We start from the raw sequence: 12170 nt of genomic DNA, 5'->3' as shown, positions 1-12170 counted from the left end.
GGATATTTATGACCATTTAAAGTTTCTTTGGAAAGAACTAAAAATAGTTGAAAGACAACCAAAAGCACATGAGAATAAGGCTCTATAACAACTACCTGAGAAATTGGTAACATTGATAAAATTGATAATTTTAAGAAACATATCTGCAGCAAAAATATCATGTAGCATAATTCTAGACCAAAACTGCTTTAGGTCTGGTTTCACATCAAAAGAAAATACAGGTGGAGCAAAATACTGCAAGCTTTGATTTTCATTATCCCCCATAATACAGCACTCATTGATTAGAGATTCTTTTGCACTTTTAACACGTACTGATAGAAAAAAATATATAACAAATTTTGAAGAATTAATACAAGATTGTGGGTTTTTTTCCCTCCAAGTTCCATAAGAATGCCACCAATAACATAGAATTAGAAGAATAAAATACTATATAGTAAGTTAAGTTTTGATGCCAAGTGTAACAGTTGTGGTACCATTCTCCTTACTACTGCAGTTCTATTTCTGCTACAGGTTAACAGAATTCTACTTTTACTTTCTTGCATAAAAATGCAGTGGAAGAAAACCTCTACCATGTATTTCTGCTAATACATTAGAATAGCAATTCTTAGCCCATCTACAGCCAAAATTTTTAAACTTGCTGCCTGATAATAACAATAACTTTGAACACTACAGCCATACTTTTGCATTTCCTTGAATACTGGAAGAATAAATATGACATGTTCCCCACCTTTCTTTTAACTTCATTTAAAGAGAATAAGACTGATCTCAAAGAATAAAGTAGAAGTATTCTGAACTCCAGAAAAATATTTTAACACAAAAATCTGGTCAAGGCCTATGTTTAGGTCTTACAAGTCAAATGCATTTCACCAATATAAATATTAGAACCCCCCAACAAATGAGCTTATCAGGTGAAGCTCACTTTTAAATCCAGGCCAACAGCCAAAGCACAGTCATTGCTTCCATTAATTAAGGTCAGAGAATGAATAGCAGTTCCCCCATCCCATTTTCATAGTATGCTAATGTCACTAGAATTCCATAACACACTAATTAATCTTCTGCTACATAAGGTACGTACACCTGATCCAGCATGTCAATTCCTGCTTCACAAAGAAAAAAATAAATATACTTACTGCTTTAAAAAATTTCTCAGATAGCTGGCACTTGGACCCAAAACTTTTAGGCTGCAATGTCATGTTCTCCTTTGTCTGGGAATCAAATGATGGGTTTTCAATCAAGCAATTAACAAAAACCCATATATGATTCTTCACCTGTTGAAAACACAGAAACCCATTTATTCAGTAAAATTAATAATTCACCTTTTAAAATATTTTTATATAAAGTTACTTGCCTGAAATGGTTTCACTGAAACTCCAGCTTTATTCTTCTTTTTCACCACTTCTATCAGCTTGCCCACAACCTGATCCACCACGTAATCAACATGCCTACCACCCTTGATGACAAAAGAGAAAAAAGAAAACAAAACAAAAGGGGTTGGGGAACAAAATTTAATTTTGTAATAGCTTTTACCTGTATTAACAAAGAACCTGTAGCCACAATTTAATTTGTTAAGTCATGCAAATTCAGTTGCAGCATAAGAAAAAAAAATTACTTCTAAGTTTCATTTTCATGTCACTCAGTCTTCATACAAGTGAGTATGACAGATGTTACAAGGAACAGAATAAAGAGGATACATTTCATTCACTGTACAGTGGTGCACTTGGTAGACTTCAAACACAGATGCTTACAGCTTGTAACAAGATACAAAATCTTACAGAGTGTGGCTGTTCTGAAAATTACTCTGTAGCACTGGATGATACCTGCAACACTACATGGCTGTCAAAAGCCGTGTTCTTAGCAGGTACATAAATAACCTTGGACTGAAAACATCACCCATTTTTTCATCAAATTAAAGTCTTCCCATTTGGTCTAAAATAAATAAATAAATAATTAAACAAATAAATAAATAAATGCAATTTCAAGAGTTCACCCTCAGATATATAGCTTTTGGAAAGGGATAGGCATAGGTGCTATCTCACGTTTTCTTAGCTGTATTTACAGAACTCTCTAAATACATTCAACTACCATTCTCTGTTAGCTTAGACGGGAGAAATTTGTGCCTTAGATTTGACTTCAAACTAAACAGACAACAACAAGATTCAGAAAACTCTGAAAGAACAGAGCAAGGTAACCTTAAGGAGATGAGTAGTTCTCCTTAAAACTCACTAGAGGCTAAACCTGCTCCAAATTAAGATCTGAGGTAGCAACAAGAGCTACATACAGAGCACACAGGTAGCTGGCAAAACAACCCCTTAGAATACCACAGGGCAGTAACTTGTAGCTACATAATCAGGTTGCCACTTTCCTTGTTGCAAACAAAAGCAGTCAGCTGGACTCCCTTACAGTTAATGCCCAAATGCAGAAGAAAGGACATAAAAAAAAGGCTTATAAGCAATTTCTTGCATCATCACAGTGCAAAGTAAATTTAAAAAAAAAAAGAGAGGGAAAGAATATATAGGATTTTCTTCTTCCATTGCACTGTAACTGCTGAAAGTGAAACATTCATAGTGCCTGTCACATTTATTCTCTCTCCCTTAGAGAAAAGGGTAACAAGTGGTTATCCTTGCTTAAGGCCTTTCCAACTATGTATTTCAAGTAAAGCCATTATTGCACAAAAACTTTTGGTGGAGGCAATGTATCCAGCAGCTGCCAAGGAAGAAGTACTTATCTATGTACTTAAACTTTGGAAGTAATAAGTCAGAAAAGTTACCTGTTTGAAGCAATATTTAACTCATGCTTTGAAGGGGGATGAAAATATAGATTATTTTCCATGTTTAAATAGTGGTTTTACTATAGATGAAATTCAGTCTAAATAGGGAAGTACTAAGCATTTGAGCACCTTCAGGAGGTGCCCCAAAGCTATGATCTTCTCTAGCTACAATTCTCCTTGGACTCAAACTTTAAACCAGCTTAAAGGAAAACAAACAAACAAGCAAACAAAAAAAAAAAACCCAACCTGCTAGAAGACAAGTAAATTTGAGATTAAATTGCTTACAAAATAAAAGCATTTCACACAAGCTTTGTGTAAAAGAAAAAAGTCTACTATATGTAACTCCATCCTAACAATGACTACTGATTAACACATGTCAAAGAAACTTAATAATTATGGGGTATACTCTACAATGCAGAAGTAATCTGAATCAGAAGCAAAAGTAAAGACTAAAACAGCATAAACTTGCATGATAGATGCAACACTCCAGATGAAGAAGAACAACTAATATTTGAAGGCATGTATCCTGTAGTCTTGAATTCCATAGACCAATGACTACTGAAATAGCCTAAACCAATGGTGATAAGTATGTTTAAATATTTACAAGTCCCAGATGATAAAACTTCCCTTACAGGTAAAACAGCGGGCTTTCTTTGGAAAGATGTCAAATATGACTGATCCTAAAAAGCCCTGGATATCTGAAAACTGTTTACATTTTTGATTATTCAAATGCCTTCCTCCATTTTTATAGAAAAAAGGTATCAGTAACAATAACATGTTTAATTCTAGTGGCTGCTATAGAAGGTTTGACTAAAATCTTTCTAATGACTAAGATCATTCTTGTAGGAAAGAATGGAGTGATGCAGGCACATCCTATACAATTAAAACATACCTAATTCAACACTTATTTTACACAGAGAATCATCTTTGCTTATTATCAACTAGTGCCTTACAAAAATATGGACTAAATAATGGCTCCTGTTCAGACCAGTTTGCAATAGGACAGGCAAAATAAAGAAAACACATCTACAGAGACATTCAACATTAAGGAACAAACAAAAAAAAATCTTCTTTAAAGCTATTTTAAAAACAGAACTGAGAGGGGGAAAAAAAAGCTTTTGATGGGTATAAGGAAGTATAGGATGGATAAGAAATAAGAAAAGGAAAACAACAAAACCAAGAAAAAACAGCAGCCAAAAAGACAGAGGAAAAGACAGAACAAACAGCAAACATGTAAACCCCAAAAGCTAGGATTCTATGTTTTAAGGGAGAATATGCACTTCACTAGGCTGAAGATGTAAAGTAATTGAATTGACAGGAGATAGAAGCTGTGTTCTCAACTTCATGTAGAAAGTAGACTTATAAAAAAACCATAATAGAGGAGGTAAAAAACTGGCTTAAGATGGTAAATATTATTAGTCATAACCAAAGTACTTGCACTTCAAAGAAACCATCTGTGGTTTCCATGAGTCTCTAGAGTCACCTGCTAAACAACAACACAAACCACTGGTGTGTTTTAGAAACACCACACAGAAGTATTTTTTCATGGTATTTCTTAAAAAAACAAAACAAACAAAGCAAACAAACAAACAAAAAAAACCCCAAAAAAACCACACACACACACCCCGAATTAAAACACAGTTTTTATTCATACATCATATGGATGACAGTTTCAACATTGGGAGAGTTCAAGTGCAAGCTGAAACATTGACATCCTGCATCCTGCTACTTTAAAGAAACTGCAAAGAAAAGCTACTACAGGAAAATTTGAAATTACGTGCTTCAAGAACATTCCACGTTGAAATGGCAATTTTAAAATGCATTACTTTACTCATCACATTACTGAAAACTTATGGAAATATCTCAGTATATATTTGTACTTACAACTTCAGTGACCTTTTTTTGGGTACAATTTTAGCACTCCAAATATTTTGCTAAAATAAACATCTGACATAGCAAAAAATAGCTACTTACCAGTAATTATTCTGCTTAGAAGATAACAGTTATTACAACAGTTCCCCATTCCTGTGTCCATTCTTAGTGTGTAGCAACGAGTGAGGGATGTTCAGAGCTCAAAGTTGGTAACCTCTCAACCATCTCACCAGTAGGTGGCACATTTACCCACTATAGAAGCATAACAGCCTATAACTGCCCCAACTGTCAGTACATTTTAACTCGAGACAGAAAAAGAAAAGCACCCTCTAAATCTAGAGGGCTGTCAGTGATTATTATGACTACTGTATCATGAAAAAGAACAATGAAAGTACATAACCTTCTTTTCCCAGAAGGTAACCATTATGACTGAATCCCAGTCTGGCAAACTTCAGGATGCTGACATCTAATAAAATGGGAACAACTAAAAATCTTTGAAATGAAGCTTAGACTGGCTTCTGTATCCATTCTATTCACATCATGAATAGCCAACATCCTCAATTAATTATGAGGTAAGCCATATTTAAATTCTATGGCCAGATAAATAGTTCATACGAGCAGAGAAATTCAGAAGTCAATTATAAGTTTGAAGTTTTTAATTATACAAATAAAATCATATTTTCATTTGCATTTTTTCCTTAGCATAAATCTGAAAACGTCAAGCTGTAGAATTTCTTGCTGAACTCCAGCAAATTTTAACAGGTTAGTATGTTCCCTCCACCCAAGTTTACAATCTGACACTGCATCTGTATTAGTTAAGTATTTCTGTTAAATGATTGATAGTACTACAGTTAGCAGTGCAACCATATTAAAAAATATCATTAGATTATGTTAATAACTGGAGTTTCTACTCTAATTTCTACTACAGCTATTATCTGAAAATCAGACCTTGAGAAGACCATGTGTAATCAGTTTATATACAAGTCTCAATAAATGTAATAGCTACAAATACTCATTCAAATGCCGTCTCAGAGCCTGAAGTCAAAATCTGTGGTGGGCTAGTGCAGCAAAATTGTGAATAATCGGGGACCCGACCAAGGTAACAAATTTGTAGGAACAAAAGAAGGAAGCTGTGCCTAAACATACTGCCTGATCTTCTACACATCCCTCAAAAAAAAAAAAAAAATCCCCCAACAACCTAAAAAAACTTGTTTGGAATTTTAAGCAAGTTTAAAAAAAAAGGTGGAAGGGAAGTTACAACTGGGTGAAATTTATCCAGAAACAGAAATGAAAAGCTTTCAGCAAACAGTGATAAATAACCAAAAGACAGCTGAAATGAGCTCCTCACCTGTTAGCAGATAAGGGGACAAGCAGTTGACGCAGTTAGTTACTAGCCATTATGTCTCATCAGTGGGTAGCTGCACATCAATTGCTGGTGAGGTGGTTCACCGGCCCGAACATTCCACATCGTCACACACATAAGGCATGGATTGGAAGAGTAGGAAAAACTAGAAATTACAACACTTACCTTTGAAGAATACACAGTACTTTTTCTATGAATTTTCTTAAAGAATATATAACAATGTATGTGTAACTGCATGATGGGTGAAAATTGATCCAAAAGAGTCAAATTCAAAACCTTTTGAGTAAATGTATGCAACATATTTAACTTAGGAGTCAGTTAGTATTCATTTTTTTTAAACACATTTTCTTAACCTCAAATCAAACATTATTAATTTTCCCTACCGTGCCAGTTTCTTCATAAATGTACTGTATTCATCTTTAATGTCATGCTATTTTTCTTCTTCATGCTGCATAAAGAGGCCTGAGTTAAAACTGAGTTTTAACCTTTCAACTACCAGATATGTTTGTGAGCCTTAGTTCTGATAAGCATTTAATCTAAATGCACACTGAGAAAGCAAATATTCTACAATGAAATAAACATGCCGCTTACTACTGAACACTGGAAAATTACACTGGAAGAAATTATATAGTAAAAATTATATGCCACCAAAACACTCTCACCAATGACTAAAATTGCTTGACTGTTGTTAGATCACTCATGCAGTGCAATTTATGAACAGCAGAAATTACAAAGACTTTCATTCACCATGGCAAATGCCAGATCCATAAATCTGGACCACACCAAATGGGCACAAATGAGTTACACTTGTTGATTTCAGGTGAGTGCCTTGTACCTGACCCTGCCATCAATTTGAGAAGCACTAAGATTGCTTTAGAATGCTGAGCATATTGCTGCTTTATCATAACTGATTTGCCATGATATCATTTCACTACTACTATAGTAGTTAATAAGTACAGAGAACACCTAGATACCTTTATATAGAAAAACAAAAGACAATGAAACTCAACGTTTCAGGCCAGTTTTATACATCATAAAGTAATCAGTGGGTAGTCATTTTTCAAAAACACCAAAAGCCATTTTTGCTCCCCCACACTTGCTAGTAGTAGCTTTAAAGGGGTTTGTACATTTTTTAACCTTAATTTCAGAATTAGTTTACTACAAGGAGTTAAAAATTAAGGAATAAAATAGTTGTGTTCATTTTATATTTAATCAATACCATGTATGCTTACATAAGACATCACTATTACTGGTAATGATTCCTAGTGTTTTAAAAACTAGTGCATGTTCAGAAACAATGCTATAAATGTATTTCGATTGCATCCAATTGCTCTGCCAGATCCTCTCATGCAAAGGATTATGTCATGCATCTATGTTTAGTAACCCTGATTTTTTTTATCAAATGCCTGACTGGGCATAACATCAGCACACATTTTTATAATTTACATTTTTTATCATTCAATATAACTACTCACCTTTGTGGTAGCTATGCTATTTACAAAGCTGATTTGCTGAAAGCCTTTTTCACTTAGAGTGAGGCACACATCCCATCGTTCATTCACAACTTCGTGAATAACTTTGAGTGCAACTCCGGTTTCATCAAGCTTGTCCTTTACGTAAAGATCTACGTAACTGCGAAACCCATTTACCTATCAGTAACACAGATAACAATTACTATTCTTCGCATGAAATACTCAGTACACTTTAAATATTTTAATTGAGGCTCTTACAGGTAATTTCTTCCCATTCAACATGACCTTGACTCCTTTGCATGACCCAGCTAAATCATATGCTCTTCTTGTCATGATGGCAACAATATCTTTATCAAGTTTTTCCATTTTAAATTTAGCTAGATCTGGCTGGAATGTAATGCATGTGTAGTCATCACCATCAAAATGCTTAATCTTGGGTTCAGAGGTCTTCATCATATTGTTCATCCAAGTCTTTGGAAACAAAATATTTTAGATGTTAGTTTACAATACATGCTATCCACCTCCTTTTCCATTTTCCAATCATGCTAGGATTGCAACAGCTACACAACAGAAAGTTCACAGACTTCTTTTAGAGGTTTCCTCTCGTTAAATGCTAGGCATACATTTAATTGCTTTACTAAGACTTGTATATCAGTGACAGCACAATTGTGATTTCTATAAATATGCAGGTATCATTACATTGATGGACACGATTCTAATGCAAATAGAGCTCACTGATTAAATCAGATACAGTCTTACTGCCCATCAGTTTAATGCTTTCAATCTACTACACACTTCTGTAGAGAGGCTTATTAGTCCCTGTGCAAACTCAGGAGTCTCTGAGATAGAATCTTTGTGGCTGTACAACTTCCTGACAAACGAACTTAGCTCAGACTTAAGCTGGGATGTTTGGTGGTGTTCCCTGTTTAAGAACACGGAAACATTTCTAAGACTAAGTAGAACATCTACTCACAGCATATACCAAAGTTCAGTTGTATTAAACTTTCAACATTTTTGAAAATGGTGGAAAATGTAGCACTCCAAGTCATAAAGCATGTCATTTTCAAAAAGTACCCTCAAACCAGTATTAATTTGCTTTTTGGCAGTTAGCAGAAAATAATACATTTTTAGATACAGGTAAGCCCATTGAAATATATTGTTTATATAGTGACATGATAGTATAACCAGAAATTAATTATTCATCCAGAAGAAGAGAAGGAAGCCACCACCTGGGAAAGACTCCAAAGCCAGAAGAATTTTGATATCTAATACTCTACCAAAGTTCTTCAGACTTTCAGGAAGGTGGCTATCTCAAAGCTATATGCAGTATATCAGATTACATTTGATCCTTGGTCTGTAAACTAACAATTCTAACAATGAGAAAAGAGTTCAAATGGGGAGGGAGCAGAGTGTGCACTTAAGTCCATCTAGGCTAATGAAATTCATGACAAACACTGGAAAATTTTTCTTAACACTGTACAATATTACCTAGATACTTGTTTCCATGTTTGTATAGATAAGTAGAATTTTAGACAAATTATATAACAGCAATTACTAAACACTTCAATTATATTCCTTTTCACATGCACATGTATACTTTCAGTTTTAACAGAATTTCTCAGTTTTAGGTACCTAACACCACTAAGAAAAACATTATTTAAAAAAATAAATATCTAATACACAGAAGTATTGATTTTACTGACTGAACTAGCCAAGCCTGCAAACTTCACACATCTATTTGAATGTTAAATGATTCATTTCATAAAATATTAATGAAATACAGAAAATGTGTTAAAATTTAAATTTATAATTACAGGAAAGGAAAAAAATGTTGAGACCATTTCTATACCTGCTTAAAGCTGTGTTTGTATTCCTTGCAAGCAGTTTCAACTGTAAACTTTGTACTAAATATATTACAAAGTTTTGCACCATAGCCATTGCGCCCACCTGAAAAAGCAACACGTAAGTTTTTTACAGCAGAAACATATTTTGTGATATACAAGAATACGCCAATAAAGTAAAATGCTCTTGGGCTATATGTCAAAACAGCTATCAAAGGATGCCAGAAATGGAGTTTCACACTATTTCCAATCTGGTGCAACTGCTTCTGCCTCAAAATGAATAGTCTGCTCCTCTCCCAAGGCCAGGATGCTCCCACTGCTTCCCTTATGTTGACCTACCAGTTGCTTGGTGAAAGGCAAGTGATTTCAATAGCCTGACCCAGCTATAAACTAGGTCATGATCAGATCCAAATCACCCTGCAACAACACATCATAATGGGCAAAATATACGGGGAAGGACAGAATGGAACTAACTTTCACGTCCATAATCTAAGTTAGGGTTACTTTACAATTAGTAAAAAATTAGTAAATGATAAATTGTATCTTAATTTTATATTAGATTCATTTTTTCCCTTAATTTCAAAAGCATAAGTGTTTAAATACTTGTATGTAAAGTTCTCTGTAAATACTGGGATTAAAAGCATCTTCCAGTCATTTCACTCTAACAAAGAGCTATAGAAATGGTGACTAAGTAATCATCTCCTACAGGAAAACAAAAACTAGGAAGTATACTGAAAAGCAAACACCTGAAAGCTTAACCAACTAAAACAAGTCATGTTAAATCATCTTGATTCTACATCTTACCTGTAACTTTTTTCTCATCATCATCGTAGTTACTGGATGTTAACAGCTGCCCAAAGATTAAAGCAGGAACATATACTTTTTCTACTTTGTGTTCTACAACTGGTATACCCTTTCCATTATTCCATATGCTGATAATGTTTGATTCCCTATAAAATAGTGAAGGCATTAAGCCAATTAATGAAATCTTGAAAACAGACTCCTGCATACATTTTATCTGTTTAAATAATTACATAAAATACTATAAAAGACCATATTCTTACCATGTTTATTCACAGCTCTATCAATTTGAAAACAAAAAAAACCCCACACATTTATTTGTGCTTACTCGATGTCTTAGAAAAAGAAGCATAATCGTCCAATAACATGACAATATTTTATGTAATAGTAATAACCCCCCAAAACCTCCTTGAAGAGCTTTCACTATCAACATGATCTGCACCAGAATCCTGAAGTTTAGTGACAGTATTATACTTCAGTTAGAGAAGTGGCTTTTCATGCTTCATTGAAGTCCACCCAGACACAGACAAGTTACCATCTGTTTAAAACTATTAATTGCCCGTTATGATAAACATTGTAACTTATTTTATGCACTGGTGCCAAAATCCATCAACATCTGGCATTGTTAATACTTGGAGGTCTCACACAGAATTTTCAGTGTGGAGTACTGGGGAGCTAAACATCAGGACAGGTCAGGCAGATTCACACTCCATTTCCCTCCCACTCCATGATAAAAGCAATTTTGTTTACAGAAACAGATAATGCCTTGAAAAACTGAAGAAAAATTACTTCTAGGCATATTCATCCTAAAGATCGGGTGTGAAAGTTAAGTGTCTAAAACACTTTTGTTCAGTTACATGTCACTGAAAAGGTTCTACTAAAGGAACCCAATCAACATCTATTTAACCTGGAACTTTTCATCAAAAAATACTTTAAATATTCTATTCTGAAAACCAGTGGTAATGACATATATGCAATCAGCAGTTTCACTGTGATATAGCTAATTCAAACATAAACTTATCCTAATTGTAAAGGAGTTAACATGGAAGTTCAAGAGGTGCAAAATTATGTTACAAAACCTCATGATTCTTAATTCATGATTCTTGAGTAACCTGGCTGGTTATAATTATGTAGTGCCAAGCTTTCATCTCATAATGAATTTTATGATCTTCGGCTTTCAAGTTTCATTCAATCAAAGATTAATGAGTGGTTTAGGAAAGTAAATTAAAGTAAATTATTACAAATTCAGATTGGTAGTACTTACTGTTAACCACTTTTCATTTACCTTTTCATCTTAAAAGAGGGAGGTAACAGAAATTATTCCAAAAATATTATTTTGTTTTTAAAAAAAATTGCTAACAAATTTGTTTAGTAAAATCATTTGTACACATCCAAACTACAATAGCACTGGCAGGAAAAGTAAGTGAAAATATGCTTTTACTTACGGGTCAATGGATATTTTAATACAAGTCATATTCTTGTCCCTCTGCTTATTGTCTGCAGCATTTACTATGAAACAAAATAGCACAAATTAACGCTTTGTAGGAGCAATAATTAATTACTTGACCTGTAAAACTGATTGTATACATATTCCATCACAAGTTATAATGGTCCAGGTATTTCTTAATCTGCTGCATCTTTGTATATTCTGTATCTTACTGCTGAAATCTATAAATATGACTCATTGTCTGGAAGAAGAATCTTTGCAACCTTCTTGTAATTAGTATTTCTAGCAGTTAGACTGCCTTAGAAATAAATATAGAAATGTATTTTGTGAGCTTGTTCTCGTAACTGTTCTTAAGATACTGAGCATTTAATTCTTCACATCCATTAAGGAGTGTTTTGATTGGAGCAAAATTTTTGTGCCTGAGTCACCATGGCTTAAATGGCAGGATAATACTTATTCATTTTAAAACTGTGAGAAGTCCATAAAACCATCTAAGAACCACCATCACCACCACTATGATGCTGTACAGGAGGAGGTAGTTTTAAAGATTCATTAAATTATCAAAGTTAACTTACAACTTTAAGTTATCTTCTTTCAGAAGAATAAT

At 33.9% G+C, this 12170-nt stretch overlaps 1 protein-coding gene across 2 annotated transcripts in view; it reads right to left on the bottom strand.

Annotated features, from left to right (window-relative positions):
• Window positions 1-12170, bottom strand: part of TOP2B (DNA topoisomerase II beta) — a 61985-nt gene that overhangs the window by 28525 nt on the left and 21290 nt on the right. For both annotated transcript variants that reach the window (XM_031052401.2, XM_013129986.3), the window contains exons 4-10: window positions 11562-11625; window positions 10120-10265; window positions 9324-9421; window positions 7733-7945; window positions 7478-7651; window positions 1349-1450; window positions 1131-1268 (exon numbers count right to left, since the gene is read on the bottom strand). In XM_031052401.2, coding sequence (XP_030908261.1) covers window positions 1131-1268; window positions 1349-1450; window positions 7478-7651; window positions 7733-7945; window positions 9324-9421; window positions 10120-10265; window positions 11562-11625 — 935 coding nt within the window. The remainder of the gene's footprint in view (window positions 1-1130; window positions 1269-1348; window positions 1451-7477; window positions 7652-7732; window positions 7946-9323; window positions 9422-10119; window positions 10266-11561; window positions 11626-12170) is intronic.

The sequence above is a fragment of the Melopsittacus undulatus genome, chromosome 1, assembly GCF_012275295.1.
Source record: "Melopsittacus undulatus isolate bMelUnd1 chromosome 1, bMelUnd1.mat.Z, whole genome shotgun sequence".
Classification (NCBI taxonomy): Eukaryota; Metazoa; Chordata; class Aves; order Psittaciformes; family Psittaculidae; genus Melopsittacus; species Melopsittacus undulatus.
Note: the sequence above shows the minus strand (reverse complement) of the source record. Positions and strands in the feature narration are given on the sequence as shown.